The sequence below is a fragment of the Felis catus genome, chromosome B2 (genome assembly GCF_018350175.1).
Source record: "Felis catus isolate Fca126 chromosome B2, F.catus_Fca126_mat1.0, whole genome shotgun sequence".
NCBI classification, from domain to species: Eukaryota; Metazoa; Chordata; class Mammalia; order Carnivora; family Felidae; genus Felis; species Felis catus.
This window is the reverse complement of record NC_058372.1, coordinates 125,222,020-125,236,442: the sequence shown is the minus strand read 5'-3', so window position 1 is coordinate 125,236,442 and position 14,423 is coordinate 125,222,020. Positions and strand designations below refer to the sequence as shown.

The window sequence follows — 14,423 nt, the reverse complement described above, 5'->3', positions numbered from 1 at the left end:
ATAGATTATATCTTGTGGAAAATTGCATAGCAAGCATTTTACAGAACTTTTGTGCAGTTTGGGAAAACAGAATAGCCTCAGTACTAAGCAAATAAAAAGAAAAAGTAATCATTAACTCCAGGAAAAACAAAAAGTTACAAAAGAATGGAATTATTTATAGTCAGTGCTTTACCCAATTTAGCAGTGAACATTATTTCAATAATGAAAATATAGAATATGAATTAAAAATTGAGTTGTAATTTAATGAAGAAAATGAGGAAAAGGGGGTATAGCTAAAATCTTTATCTATTATTATGGGAAGACAATAGGTAATGTCAAAAACTGATGAGTTGACAGCAATATCAGCATCTTATTTATAAATGAGAAAGTAAACTACTGGGGAAATACCTGCAACAGTTTAATATTATTACCCCTGGGGAATATGACAAGGTTGGAGGAACAGGGTGAGGAGGAGGACAAGGGATTATTTTTTCTTGTGGTAAACTTACCATCGGTGACTTCCTATTTTCTTGTAATATTTGCATAAAAATTAAAACGTTATTTTCAAAAAATATATATTCCTTACAATAGCTCAAAGGTTTATTTTATAATAAAACACTCAGCTCTATTGATTTGTTTTCTTTACCTTCTCAGTTCTTTGGGCCTCTACCAGGCCACAGAAGGATTCTAGAGAGCTACAAGTTTGTGTGTTTGTATTCATTTCAATAATAATTGAAAATGTATAAGCCTATTCTGGATCGTCTGGATAACTGTCATTTTGGTGCCATCACTATTCTATTATGTGCACATCTAATCAACTTAGCTCCAAGTAGCACTACGTTTTTTTTTTAAGTTTTTATTTTAATTCCATTTCATTAACATAGAGTGTAATATTAGTTTCAGGTGTATGATATTGTCATTTAAAACTTCCATACAACGCCCTTGCTCATCACAAGTGCACTCTTTAATCCTCATCACCTATGTGACCCAATCCCCCCACCACCCACATCTCCTTTGGTAACCATCAGTTTGTTCTCCATAGTTAAGAGTCTGTTTCTTGGTTTGCCTCTCCCTTTCTTTTTTTTTTTTTCCACTGTGCCCATGTGTTTTGTTTCTTAAATTCCACCGATGAGTGAAATCATATACTGACTGACTTATTTAGCTCAGCATAATACTCTCTAGCTCCATCCATGTCATTGCAAATAACTAGATTTCATTATTTTTTATGGCTGAGTAATATTCCGTTCTTTTTTATTTTTTATTTTTTCTCAGATCTAGGGTTAGGGTTTTCTCAGATCTTAGGGTTAGGATTATGGCCCAGGTGAGGGTATATAAGTAGCACTACTTTAATAATTGCAAGAAAATGAGGGGCGCCTGAGTGGCTCAGTTGGTTGAACATCTGACTCTTGATTTCGGCTCAGGTTACGATCCCAGGGTCATGGGATCAAGCCCTGCATCAGGCTCTGTGCTGAGTGTGGAGCTTGCTTAAGATTGTCCCTCTCTCTTTCTCTCTCTGTCTCTCTTTCTGCCCCCTCCCCCTCTCGTGTGCTCTCTCAATATATATGAAAAGAAAGTAAATCTTTAAAAAGAAAAAGAAAATGAGAAACAGCTCTAAATGATGTTAGAATCAAAGGAAGTCCAACTGAAATTATGGCAGTTAAGGTCAATGAAACTTATGTAATAATTTGAATGGACCAAGTGTTGAAGAAATTGAGTCATTTCTTCAGGCACATTGTAGAAGAGTGTCATGAACTCAATAGGACCAGCAGGCAGTACCATATTTGTGTTGCAAGTGGCAATTTGGGTTCAGCAAAATACATCTGCCACATAAAAGTAATATTTTCATTTGAATTATACTTGTTCATCTCATAGGGTTCTTTAAATGATGTTTTTAAAATTGGTACCATATAATAATTATAAGCAGCAGGTGTTTATATCTATTTTTATATTAGTACATACTGGTACAAATGATAATACAGTAACTTAGTTCAATCACGGTGAGTTCTTTTTTTTTCCTTTGAATTAATTTCATTATTAAAAATTCTGTTAAAAAATATGTACATTACTTAAATTTGAGAAGCACTGACTTACTGTTTATACTCACTGAGAATTCTAGCTGGGTCAGTTTAATGCAATCCAGTATGGTATGCCGCCCAGTTCTAGGTCCTCACCAAGAACACATTAATTTAGAAAGAGGTACTTTTTTTCTCCCACCCATTTTAATTTACCAACCTTATCATCAAATGATGCAGTAAACAGCTTATTGTCTTCATTATTGTAATTTCTTTATCCTGACCCCTATTTGTTGGGAACACTCATCTAATATATAACTTATGCCTCCTCCCCCGAACTCAGAGAAGGGGGTGAGAAAATGTTTGGGGGCAGGATATTTTAGTTTTCCTTTACTAAGGTAACAATTTACCATGAATCTGATAGCACTGAAACAATACAAATTTATTATTTTATAGTTCTGGAGGTCAGCACTCCACAATGAATTTTACTAAGCTAAAATCAGGTGTCTGCAGAATTGCATTCCTTCTGGAGGATCTAGAGAACAATCCATTTCTTTGCCTTCCCCAGCTTCGAGAAGCTTCCCAAATCCCTTGGTTTGTGGCCCCACAGCACTATGACCTCTTTTGGTGTCTTTTTCTGACACTGACCCTCCTGCTTCTTTCTTTTGTTATAAGGACCCTTGTGATTACATTGGGCCCACCCAGATAATTCTGGATAATTCCCCCATCTCAAGATCCTTAATTTAATCACACCTGCAAAGTCTCTTTCACCTTGCAAAGTAACGAATTCACAGAGTTTCTGGGATTAGGATGTGGACATCTTTCTGGTGGCACTATTCTGCATACCACGACAGGTGTCATTATGCCCACCCAGTCCCAGAACAGAAACTCTAATGGAGGAACGCGTTCTCCAGAAACAGAAAATAAAGGGCATGGTTGTAAGTTAAGAGAAAGAGGCAGAAGGTTCTTTCTCTGAGGAGGGTTACGGAGCAAGTTGAAGACCTAAGAAGGGTGGAAAAACTTGGGAAAGCAGCAGTGGAAAAGTCTCCAACTCAAAAAGAAAAAGTGACTGCCTCCCCATAGGGCTTATCCAAAATGGATGTGAAGGCAGTGACGTCAGTAAGACGTGGGATGTGAGGCCACACCAATTACTGTGTACGTGAAGATGCCACTAAACCCAGCTCCAGGACACCACTTCGATTTTTATTTCAAATTTTACAAACCAACCAATGACATCAGGATTTAAGGAGTTCTACCACCTCCTTTTTGTTATGCCATTGTCCCCCCCCCCACCCCCCGCCATGATTCCCATAAGAAATCTGACACTAATTAGACTAGCATAAGAAGGAAAAAAAAAAAAAATAAGATGATTCATAGACCACACTGGAGATAAATCCAGAAATAAGAAAAACTGATCTCTGCCCGAAAGAATACGGGTGAAAAATCGCTCTAACAGAGGGGCATCTAGTGAGAGTTCAATTTTTTTAAGGACAAAACACAGAGAGTTTAAGATATACCACCTGCTTCTCTTTTCTCAAGACGTTTGCCCAGGAGGCAGCTACTGAAACTTGGGTGTATTTCTCTCTTGCTGTGTCACACGCTGTTCCTCTCCCTCCCCACCCCCTCGCTGCTCTCCTGCTGTGCCTGTGGGGTGTGTGTGTGTGTGTGTGTGTGTGTGTGTGTGGTTTCTCTCTCCCTTGAAAGAACACAGCCGCCTGCCTGCCTGTCTCCTGCTGTCGGGGCTCCTCTCACTAGCTTTTTGCTGCCTTTTGCCTCTTCTCTTTCTGCTTAGCCCCTTGCCTTCTGGTAAGTGCGACAAACGCTCCCCCCAAGCCCTGTGAGAAGCTGGAGGGTGCGGTTTGTGGTGTTCAAAACTTGCAACTCTGAGACTGCCAGTGAACTGTGGAAGAACTTTCCATTGTTTTATTTATAATTGAAATGTGTTGCTCAGAAAGGGATGCGTGTGATAATTGGCTGGACTACCAATACAAGTGAAAAATTCTTAGAGGAGAAAAAAATAAAGAAAACGGGGCAATAAAGTTTATTAAGAAGATAAAATTTAGAAATCATTTCTTGCTGTCAAGTTATTCATAGTGAAAGGGACAATTTAAAAGTAGCAGAGTTTCTTGAGTTTGTTTTTTTTTTCCCCTTCTTGTTGATTTATCCTGAGGCTACTTTTAGGAATTGAGTTGTCTCGTGGTTTACAATGACTCAGTCAATTCTGTTTTAAAGTAAATGTGGGCTATGAGTTTAAGGGATATCCATGGAATTAATATTAAAAACATCAATGACTGTGGCCTCTGAGGAATAAAGAATAAATCAAATACAACCAAACTTTTGCATTTAGACTAACCGTATTAAAACTCCTGTGAACAGTTTTAAATTCATTGCTTTGAAGTTGGGTTTACTTTAGATTTTATTTCATCCCAAGAAGCCTCCCTAACACGTTAAAACTCACATATGTATTTAAGCCAGTAAATGTTTACTGCTTTTAGTTTTGATTTAAAAAGGATTCGCTTCCCTTGATTTTCAAAGAAGTGCCAGATGCCACAGCTACTTTTAGAAGAGCTTAAAATAACTTCTGGCTGGACAGCGGGTGCTGTGTGTCTTTCTTGGAGTTTAGGGGAGGCAGTAGTTATATATAGATGAGTGTGCCCAACAAGTAGGGGTCAGGACACAAAAAAATGCCGGTGATGGAAACATTAAGGCTGTTTACTGTATCATTTGATAATCAAGTTGGTGAATTAAAGTGGATACGAGAAAAAAGTGTTTCTTTTGAAATTAAGGAGTACTTGATGAGGGCCATAAGTAGGTGACAATGACTGTAGGTTGAATTTTTTGTGCTTGTTGGTGCTCAAGCACTTGACCTGCCCTTCCCTGAGAACAAGAGGAGGAAGCTGTGCAAGGCATGGAAGAGTATGCTTTTGTTTTTGCTCTCACCCCCCCCCCCCCCACCACAGCAGAACCTATGCCCTAGGAGGAGCCTGGCATATTTTTAATACCATTTTAATTAACCATATTTTAAATACCATTGACAAACAAAATGCACCGTAACTTAAAGGCCTAAGTCAATTCCACTGTAACCTAGAAACGGTGATATCCAGAAATCCTGGAATTCTTGACTCAACTTGTACTTCAGCACCTATTTCCAAACAGCCCCTATTATATGTCGATTATTTCCCAATAATATTGGGAACATTGCTATTTCCTAAAAATTATGAAGTTATCCTAGAGCTTCTTGACTGAGAGAAAAGATTTGCAATCTGGTTTTTTTTTTTTTTTCTAAAAGAAAGCCTGTTTTTACATTGGAACAAAAAAGTGTTATAGAAATTCAAGAAATTGTTATCATGACCATCACCATGGTCCCATATTAGTCTGTTGGTTAATTTATACCCTCCTTCATTCTCCATCTTATTCCAGAAATGAAGCTAGTTTGAACCTCAGAAAAAGTGTCTTCCTGATGGATAATTACGTGTTGCTCATCTGGGAAAAGGAAAATACCAGAAAAGCCAGAAAGTATTTCCTGTATGCAGTATAATAATTCATTTACATCAATGTACTCATATTTATCAACTCTTCACTTATGGGTTAAAACAGAGTTTAGGACTACAATTGTTATGAATGATTTTAGTAAGTTCAGTGGCTCTTGTATTAAATGTCTTAACTTTGAAAAAATAACACCACTTTAAACATTTTTAATGTAGACATTCATGTCCTTCCAATGATTGTAAGGCTGTATAGAATAATGTCAGAGAGAGGTAGCACAAATTGGCTTAAGCAACATGACAAATACAACCTGAAAAACAATATCTTGAATTACTCCATTAGTGTCAATAATAGGAATTTCTTCTGGAACTTAAAGACCAAAACCAAAAATATGCTAGTAGTATGACCCACTTTGGAAAAATGGCTCCCCACTGTTTCTACCTTAACTAACTGCAATATCGATGTCTTGTCAAAGTACATTCATTCTATGTTAGAAACTGTAATCAGTAGGTGCCCTTGTGGGGATACCCTTACATTTTACATGTAACTGTATTAACTACATAAAACCTGACTATGCTTACCACTAGATACTGCTCCCAGTATGGAGATGAATCAGTCTGTACAGCTCTCGGGGGAACCCCAATCAACACCTCCAGGGGACAATTCATTACCCACTCAAAATGGTCTGGAGAAGCAAGATGAGAAGGATTCCTCAACCCTACTCCAAGCACCAGAGGAGAAGGCAGGTATGCAGTCTGAACAGGGAGCTCATGATATCTCTGAGGAGCTGAACCGACAACTGGAAGACATCATCAATACATATGGGTCTGCTACTGAAAAAGAGGGTCCCACCAAAGCAAAGGAGCAGCCTGAGAACACAGAACCACCCGATCATGAGGACGGGGACTGTGATGAGGCCACTGAAGAGATCGAGAGAGAACCCACAGCTTCTGGAGAGCCAGCCACAGCCAAAGAGCCTGTCAGTAATAAAGAGCAAAAACTGGAAAAGAAAATCCTGAAAGGATTAGGCAAGTAGTTGTGTTCTAATGCATGCATGACTTTTCTTTGAGGTATTCCTAAAAAGGGACACTTCCTCCAACCTTTACTAAAAGCCACATCTCATTTTTGGCTATTACTGTAATAGCTTCCTTCAGGGTCTCCTTAAACTTCCCTTGCTATAATTGTGTTTAGCCACTTCCCCGCAAAAGAGCTAAAGCAAACTTTTCAACATGTTACTCACCTACCCTCTCTCCAATGGTTTCCCACTGCTCTTAGGGCAAAACCAAAATTCTTAACATGGTCTTTCAGGCCCTAATGGTCTAACCCTAACCAGTCTTCCCAGCTTTATCTCCCATCACTCTTGCCCACAACACCCCTTTTCTGAACTCTCTGCCCCTATCAGCACCACAATGAGTACTGCCTAATTGCCAATCATTCTGATCTTCTCTTTCCTTTGTTTGAACACACCATGCGCTCCATCCCCCACAAAGCCCACATACATCCTATTTCCTCTACCTAGAAATCCTTACCCATTCAGCCCTTTGGGCACTTAACTTAGTATTTAGCTTACAATCCAAATGGCATTTTCTTAGCCCAACCCTACATAAGGTCTTCTTGTTTTCCATTTCGATTGTACCATGTATCTTTCCTTCCTAGCATTTAGCAGCATTTGAGAGTGTGCATTTCCTTTTTGCCATTATGTGGTTAACGCATGTCTTCCCGGCTAGCTTTTTTCGATCAAGAACAGGGATTGTGTGTATATTCAGATGCCATTGGATGCCTAGCATCTAAGATAGTGGGTGGCACATGCTAGGTACTCAGTAAATACTTGTTACAAGGAGGAATGAGTGAGTAAATGAATGAAATTGTTTAAAGCAAAGCTAGTGGAATCTGGATTTAAACAAAATATAAATATAGAGATAGTTTGTACATGAAATGATCACCAATTAGATCACTTAGTACGTTCTATTACTACGTGAAATATTTTTTATTAACAAAACTCTTTAGAAATCAATCAATTACAGAATGTCAAACATTGCAGAAAACATGTTTACTCTCATTCGCTTATTGATTCAGCAAATATTCATGAATGCCTAGTCCTTATGAGGCACTGCGTTAGGTACACAAAGATAAATAAGTCATTATGGACCTTTGGTTAAGGAGCTGTAGGTATGGAGAGAAAAACAGACATTTAAGCTAATTGTTATATAGAAGAAGTGCTAAGAACAGGCACAGGAAAGTTGTTGGGAGGGATTTTATACCAGAAATGGCTGTGAAAAAAGAACGAAAGGGTTAAGCTTTTAGCTACTGGTGGAAGCATGTTACTATACCCAGGATAGCCCCCCTGCCTGTCTTCCTTGGTGAATTCCACTGTGACACCACAAATACCACCTCTTATATGGTACCTTCCCTGACATGCCCAGGTAGAGTTGGCATCACCTTTCTTAGTCCTCCACTCAATCTTCTGAAGCAATCATTTGTTTATATACCTGCTTCCCAAGGAAGGTAGAGAATCTATCAGGAGAAGCTGTAATGTCTTATTCATTTCTGGAAGATAACGTGGCAAAGTGAAAACTCATGGGCGCTGGAGTCAGTCAGTACGGGGTTCGGACTCCAATAACGAGCTATCTATAACCCCCCAAATATGCCAATGCGTGGGATATGACTATGATGCTTTAAACCCACTGCTGGCAATGATTTCAAGAAGGGCTAAAAGACACATTCAAATGGCGCACTTGGCCCACCCAGCATAAAGAATAAAATAACCCAAATAATACCTTGAAAATATCTACCCAGTTCCAAAGTGCAAGATTGGAATCCCTCAAGTGTTTTTGGATCTTTGGGAAAGAGAATAAAGTTGCTCTGCATTCAAACACTGCTTTTCCTTATCTATCCAAGCCATCTCAGGAAAGTCCCCTTTGGATTAGTCCCTGTGTAACTTCCCATAAGACAACACAAAGTCACATCTCAGAGGTGAATGATTTCAAGCGTTCCTACCCAGGAAAGTTCTTTTGCTTTCTCACTCTAAAACAACTTCTATAGAGGAATGTGTCTGTGTTGTATTGAGAGGATATGAAGAAAATAGGAGTAAAGTCAAAGAAGACCAATTGTGGTTTCTTCTCTGTCTTCCAGGAGTTATTTCAAAATCCATATTAACCATTTAATTACCAATCAAAACCATTTTAAAGAAAAAAATTCCACCATTCTAATCCTCCCACTATCTACAAGTTCCCAGATTTCAACTGAGCCTGTGGTCAGAACCAATGTTTGTGAAGCAGGGTGCCCACTCGTGTCCACTCTAACCGCACGTGTATAAACGCTGACCCTTCCATGCCATTCCCCTGAACACCATCAGTACGTTCTTCTGACCACTAGTGTTTCAGCTACGTTATGATGTTAAAAAAAATTTTTAGGCTAATTGAAATATGTAACCACCGATGTATTTTTTTTAAGTTTATTTTGAGAGAGTGAATGAAAGTGGGGAAGGGGCAGAGAGAGAGAAAGAGAGAGAGAGAGAGAGAGAGAGAGAGAGAGAGACAGATCCCAAGCAGGCTCTGCACTGTCAGCACAGAGCCCATTGAGGGGCTCCATTTCATGAACCGTGAGCTCATGCCCTGAGCCCAAATCCAGAGTCTGATGCTCAACCAACTGAGCCACCCAAGCCCCCGTTGTAACCACCATTTTAAACATTATTTCAGCCATCTGCATGTAGCGTTAGCAGGCTTATTAGCTGTTTATCAATTAAATGGCTCTGTACTATCATCTACACCAGTGGTTCTTAAACTTCATTGTGCATTAGAATTGAATACTGAATTTATAAAAAATGCTATTCCTGAGCACAGAAATTCAGAATTTGTAGGAATGGAGTGGAACCAAAACACCCTGGGTAATTTTGATACAAACAGATTGTGGAACAATGATTCTGATGCTTTAGAAAGTGCTTCTTCCGCCCTCTTGGAGACCAAAAAAAAAAAAAAAAAAAAAAAAAGTGAAGTGTTGACTATGGTCTTCGTTAGAATCTATTTGGACTTCTATAGAATTTTAGTAACTCATTTGACCAGTACCTGAAAAGATATCCTCAGACTTTGTTTAGGTGCTTAATCGAAGATGACTCTTTAATTATTGCATGCTTGTCAGATAATATTTGTTTCGTTGGTATTTTGAGATGCTGAAATGTTCTGGCTCTCTAACCCAAATTTTTCCCATAGTATATATTTTGGGACATTTTAGATTTCAACAAAGCTAAAGTTTCATTACTGCCAGAATTTTCTGACCTTTAATGTATACAACAATGAAAATGTCCAATAGTGATGGGCATAGTTTACAACATTTCCTAGACTTATTGGACCAAAGAGACCCTTCTTTCCCAAACACTTTGAATATTTGGGAAATGTCTCTACAACCCAAGTATCTAGGACTTGTTTTTCCTTTAGAGACTGCATACCCCCTCACAAGCAACAAACTATGCACCAAAGCAGTTGGGGAAACATTTTTAAATCTCTTTAGTTGGTAGAGTCACTTTCTCCTTGGCATTTGAACTGAAAGAAACAAGAACATATAAAACATTAGACAGCACCATGGCACGCCCTGTCAGCATCTAAGTATTCCCCCTTGCCTCCCCCACCCCATCCTCCAGACTCACAAGTGTCTTAATAATCACTTGTCTGCCAACAGGACGTGGGTTGCACAAGCACCACCTAGTAATAAGCACAAAACAATGACAGTATATAATGTCCATTCTGATATTTAGGTAGATAACTGATTGAGTAGGAAAGCATAGGTTTGAAGTGTAAGCCTAGGAGGAAAACAAAGCTGATCCACAGGTCCAGTCTGAGCTCAGAATACATCTGGTCAACCCACTAATTTTATAGACAGGGAAATTGAAGCTTAGAGAGTTTAAGAGTCTGCAAAAGAGGTTACTCAACTAGTTGATGCGACTGTGAGATTAGTCACAAAGAAAGCAAGGGAGCAGAACTGAAGTCACTAATATTGCAGGACCGAAGATACATAAAAACTAAATGGGGTACTGGTTGAGGAGCATTTATTAGAGCTCAGTGAATGGGTTTCATCTTTAGTTACAGGTAGACTTTCAGTTCTATCATCTAAGGACCTTGTCTAGGACAATGGATTCTGAAATGTCTTTAGAAAGTCATTTACTTACTCTTCCTTAGAATGAGCACTTTCCCAGAAGATGTGTTTCATCCATATTAGCTTGATTTCTAGTTTCACTGTGAAAGAGGAATAAGCTTTTGCCTTGATACAAATGGTAATTTATTTTATTTATTTATTTATTTATTTATTTATTTATTTATTTATTTTGGAAGAAATGGTAGGAGACCAGAGGAATTCAGGGGAAAGAGGAATCAGCAAAGAGTGAAAGGTTCATGAGTAGATTCACAGGAATGCTAGATCTCGGGCCAGGTCCTAAAAGGAGAAAGGGGTTTAGAGAAGGGGGTAGAATAGGATAGAAAAATACAATTTGAGCAAAATGATTAGTATTCTCTTTTGATCAGAATTAGGAATAGATGTATTCATTTTTTCCTGCTCTTTCTGGTATTTTTCTCTCATTATAAGGTTTTGTTTTGTTTTCCCTGGAGTAACCTCCTTATTATTAGACTCTTAAAGGTTTTTCCTTTTAAGAAAGTTTTCTTTATAGTTACAGCCAAGAAATCACTAACAGTTTAAACATATCACCGCCTGATCTAATAAGAGGTCCAGGTCCAGGGGCCCCTGGGTGGCTCAGTCATTTAAGCTTCTGACTCTTGATTTCGGCTCAAGTCATGATCTCATGGTTAGTGGGATCCAGCCCTGCGTTGGGCTCTGTGCTGTCAGCTTGAGATTCTCTCTCTCCCGCTCTCTCTGCCTCTCCCCCACTCATGCTTGCTCACTCTGTCTCTCTCTCTTAAAATAAATAAACTTAAAAAGAAAGAAAGAAAGAAAGAAGTCCAGTTCCACTCCCCAACTGAATAAGAGGCCGAAGTTCCAAACACATACAACAAGGTGACTAAAAACACAAGAGATATGAAATGTTGGCCAAATAAAAACAATGTAACAAGAAAATCCAGGGCAGGTAGTATTTTCAAAACCTTTAGGTCATTAAAACCAAGCACAACAAACAAAACCAGACTATGAGAGGGGATAATGAAGGATAAGAGAATCTTGATAAATTTTTAAAGTGGACAAAAATATTTTGGAAAGACAAATATACCATCCAAACATTGCTATTTTTGTTGTTATCTAAATTAAGCTAAAAATGGTTAAAACTACTCTAGTCATGGAATCAACAAATCCTAAATCCTAAACTCAGAACCCGTTTAGTCAACTTACTAATTTTATAGACAGGGAAATTTAGGCCCAGAGAGGTTAAGACTCTGTAAAAATGGTTACTCAACTTCTCAGTGGCAGGGTGAGTTCTAGAACTCATGTTCTAGACCTTATCCTTAGTCCAGTGTGACTACATTATCCTTTTTGTCTACATATGCAAATCTCATTTTCTTACAAGATATCTATAGATGCTCAGGAATTATTTTTTACCATACTCACTATTTTTAAATTTTGTTAGGAGACAAAATTAACATTAAAATATGAATCTGGGGTTTGGGGGGGAGCACCTGGGCGGCTCAGTCAGTTAAGTGTCCGACTTTGGTTCAAGTCATGATCTCGCGGTCCAGAAGTTTGAGCCCCGTGTCAGGCTCTGTGCTGACAGCTGGGAGTCTGGAGACTGCCTCAGATTTTATGTCTCGCTCTCTCTTTGCCCCTCCCCCACTTGCCCTCTGTCTGTCTGTCTCTCTCTCTCAAAAATAAATAAACATTAAAAAAAAATACGAATCTGGGTCTAACACTGAAACAGAATATTCATGATCTTTTTCCAGCTTTAAGCTTCTGCCACAACACATGGAAATTAGGGAGAGGGGAGAAAGACATATGTGTGTAACCAAGATGAAATTTTAGCCCCCAATTTCTAAAAAGATAATTTTGGAAGAGAAAGAACAAGGTTTTAGACACTCATCAAATCTGCATGAATTTAGAGGGCGCCTGGGCGGCTCAGTCGGTTAAGCGTCTGATTCTTGGTTTCGGCTCACGTCACCATCTCATGGTTCATGAGTTCAGGCTCCACATTGAGCCCTGTGCTGGCAGCACAGAGCCTGCTTGGGATTCTCTCTCTCTCTCTCTCTCTCTCTCTCTCTCTCTCTCTCTCCACCCCTCCCCACTCACACTGTCTCTGTCTCTCTGAATATAAATAAACTAAAAAAAAAATGTGTAAATTTAGTTTAAATGGTTATCGCTATGCCGAAAGTTTAAGAAAAATCCCAGGTCATATTTATATAACTGACTTCATTATCTTAAGTGTTTTAATATCTTTGATGTAAGAATCACGTCTTCATCTTACAATACTCCCTCGGTCTACGACGGTGCCACAGGTGCAACACACCCGTTCTTGTTGCTGAGGTGGTCCTACCTTCCTGGGGACCGACTACTAAATGCATACTTTGTGGAGGGGTGGCCGAATGCCCTTCACATGCCTCCCCCAGCTCGAATGGGGACTCAGGTCTGTCCCTTGCTTTCTTTATGACGAATCTCACAATCACAGTGCTTTGGAATGACACACTGGGGGGAAAAGCAGTCATTCCCTCCCAGTAAACTGTCCCTGGAAAAAGTCAGTTTGTCTGTTGGGTCTGACACTATCACCAAATGACCCCATTTCTGTGGAACTGTAATTACAGCCTTTATGAGAAGCAGAGCAATCTTTTTGTCTATTCCTCCCCGCCACGGTAATCCCCCACAGCATTCTAGTCCAGCAAAACCGATGCAAGTTTACAAACTAAGCTCTCTGGTGTCACGAGTTTATTAATTCTGCACATGCTTGTCTCCAATTTCCTGGATTTGGTCGTTGTCGTTAAAGGGAGAAATCATTTGGGAAGGATAGCCTGTTGCTTGCGAATGTTAACTTTCTAAATGTTTATTTTTGAGAGAGAGCACACACAGGAGAGAGACAGAGAGACAGAGAGAATGAGAGGCTCTGAAGCGGGCTCTGCGCTGAGACAGCAGAGTGCCCAATGCCGGGCTCGAACTCATGAGCGGTGAGATCATGACCTGAGCCAAAGTCAGGCGCTTAACCCACTGAGCCACCCAGGCGCCCCACGAATGTTAACCTTCTACGCAAAATAACAGAATATTAGAACCGAATATTAGAAACCTCAACGGGACCAAAACAAAACAAGACAAAAACCCTCTTCTCGCAGTTAAAGAAGATACTTCATGTGAAGACGAAAATGTTCCCATCTCCCCCAGACGAGACACGTAATGGTTTTACACGTCGGTACCCTTACTGGGGGGTGATCCTAGGCATACAGTAAATGTCCCAGGGGAGAGTAAGACCCATCTGTCCTCGGGTCCATCATGAAGTTGTCTTTAGGACACTGATCGTTTAATTTACGTGTCACTAGTGTGCACGCCTTGGCTTGGCTTTGTTCCGTTGTTACCAACCCTTCCTGAGCACTGGCCACAGAACAGACCCGTGCAGTGTCCTGGGCCAAATCTGATCTTCAGCAATCTCTTTCCTCTAACAGATGACAGAGGCTTCACGGGGGCCCCTTCCACAGACTGAAGGCAAGGGTGAAGGGATGTCCTGACCAAGGCACGTCCATCCCTGCTGCTAGAGAAATAACTCAAGGCACAGGCGCAGTGGGGGCAGGGCGGCAGTGATGACCAGGGTAAACGCAGCACGCTAGGCCGCAGCCCATAATCAGAGAGCTGGCGGGGCCCCTCTCACACCCACCCTCTCCCCTGTCTTAAGCCACATCTCTAATCTGAACTGACTCACTGGGCAAAGATGGACAAAACCAGCTGTTAGGAATGAGGTCATGTTTTTTAAGAAGTTTCTTATTATTTCTCTGGGTTTCCTGGCATCAAAATTCCACATGGGAAGGGAGTGATTTAGAGCAA

The 14,423-nt window shown here is 39.8% G+C and overlaps 2 protein-coding genes across 4 annotated transcripts in view; one reads left to right on the top strand and one right to left on the bottom strand.

Moving 5' to 3' along the window:
• Positions 1 to 3,636: 3,636 nt before the first annotated feature.
• The window catches only part of TXLNB (taxilin beta), a 52,822-nt gene continuing 42,035 nt past the window's right edge, over positions 3,637 to 14,423 (top strand). The window contains exons 1-3 of one of the 2 annotated variants that reach the window (XM_045058122.1): positions 3,637 to 3,797; positions 5,412 to 5,516; positions 6,065 to 6,505. In XM_045058122.1, the coding sequence (XP_044914057.1) occupies positions 6,079 to 6,505 (427 nt within the window). In that variant the 5' untranslated portion in view covers positions 3,637 to 3,797; positions 5,412 to 5,516; positions 6,065 to 6,078. The remainder of the gene's footprint in view (positions 3,798 to 5,411; positions 5,517 to 6,064; positions 6,506 to 14,423) is intronic. The other variant, XM_003986611.6, reaches the window with a different exon arrangement.
• The window catches only part of HECA (hdc homolog, cell cycle regulator), a 132,390-nt gene continuing 127,687 nt past the window's right edge, over positions 9,721 to 14,423 (bottom strand). Inside the window, exons 5-6 of one of the 2 annotated variants that reach the window (XR_006598340.1) lie at positions 10,120 to 10,174; positions 9,721 to 10,015 (exon numbers count right to left, since the gene is read on the bottom strand). The gene's annotated coding sequence lies outside the window, so the exon portion shown is untranslated. Of the gene's footprint in view, positions 10,175 to 14,423 lie in introns of both variants that reach the window. The other variant, XM_045058126.1, reaches the window with a different exon arrangement.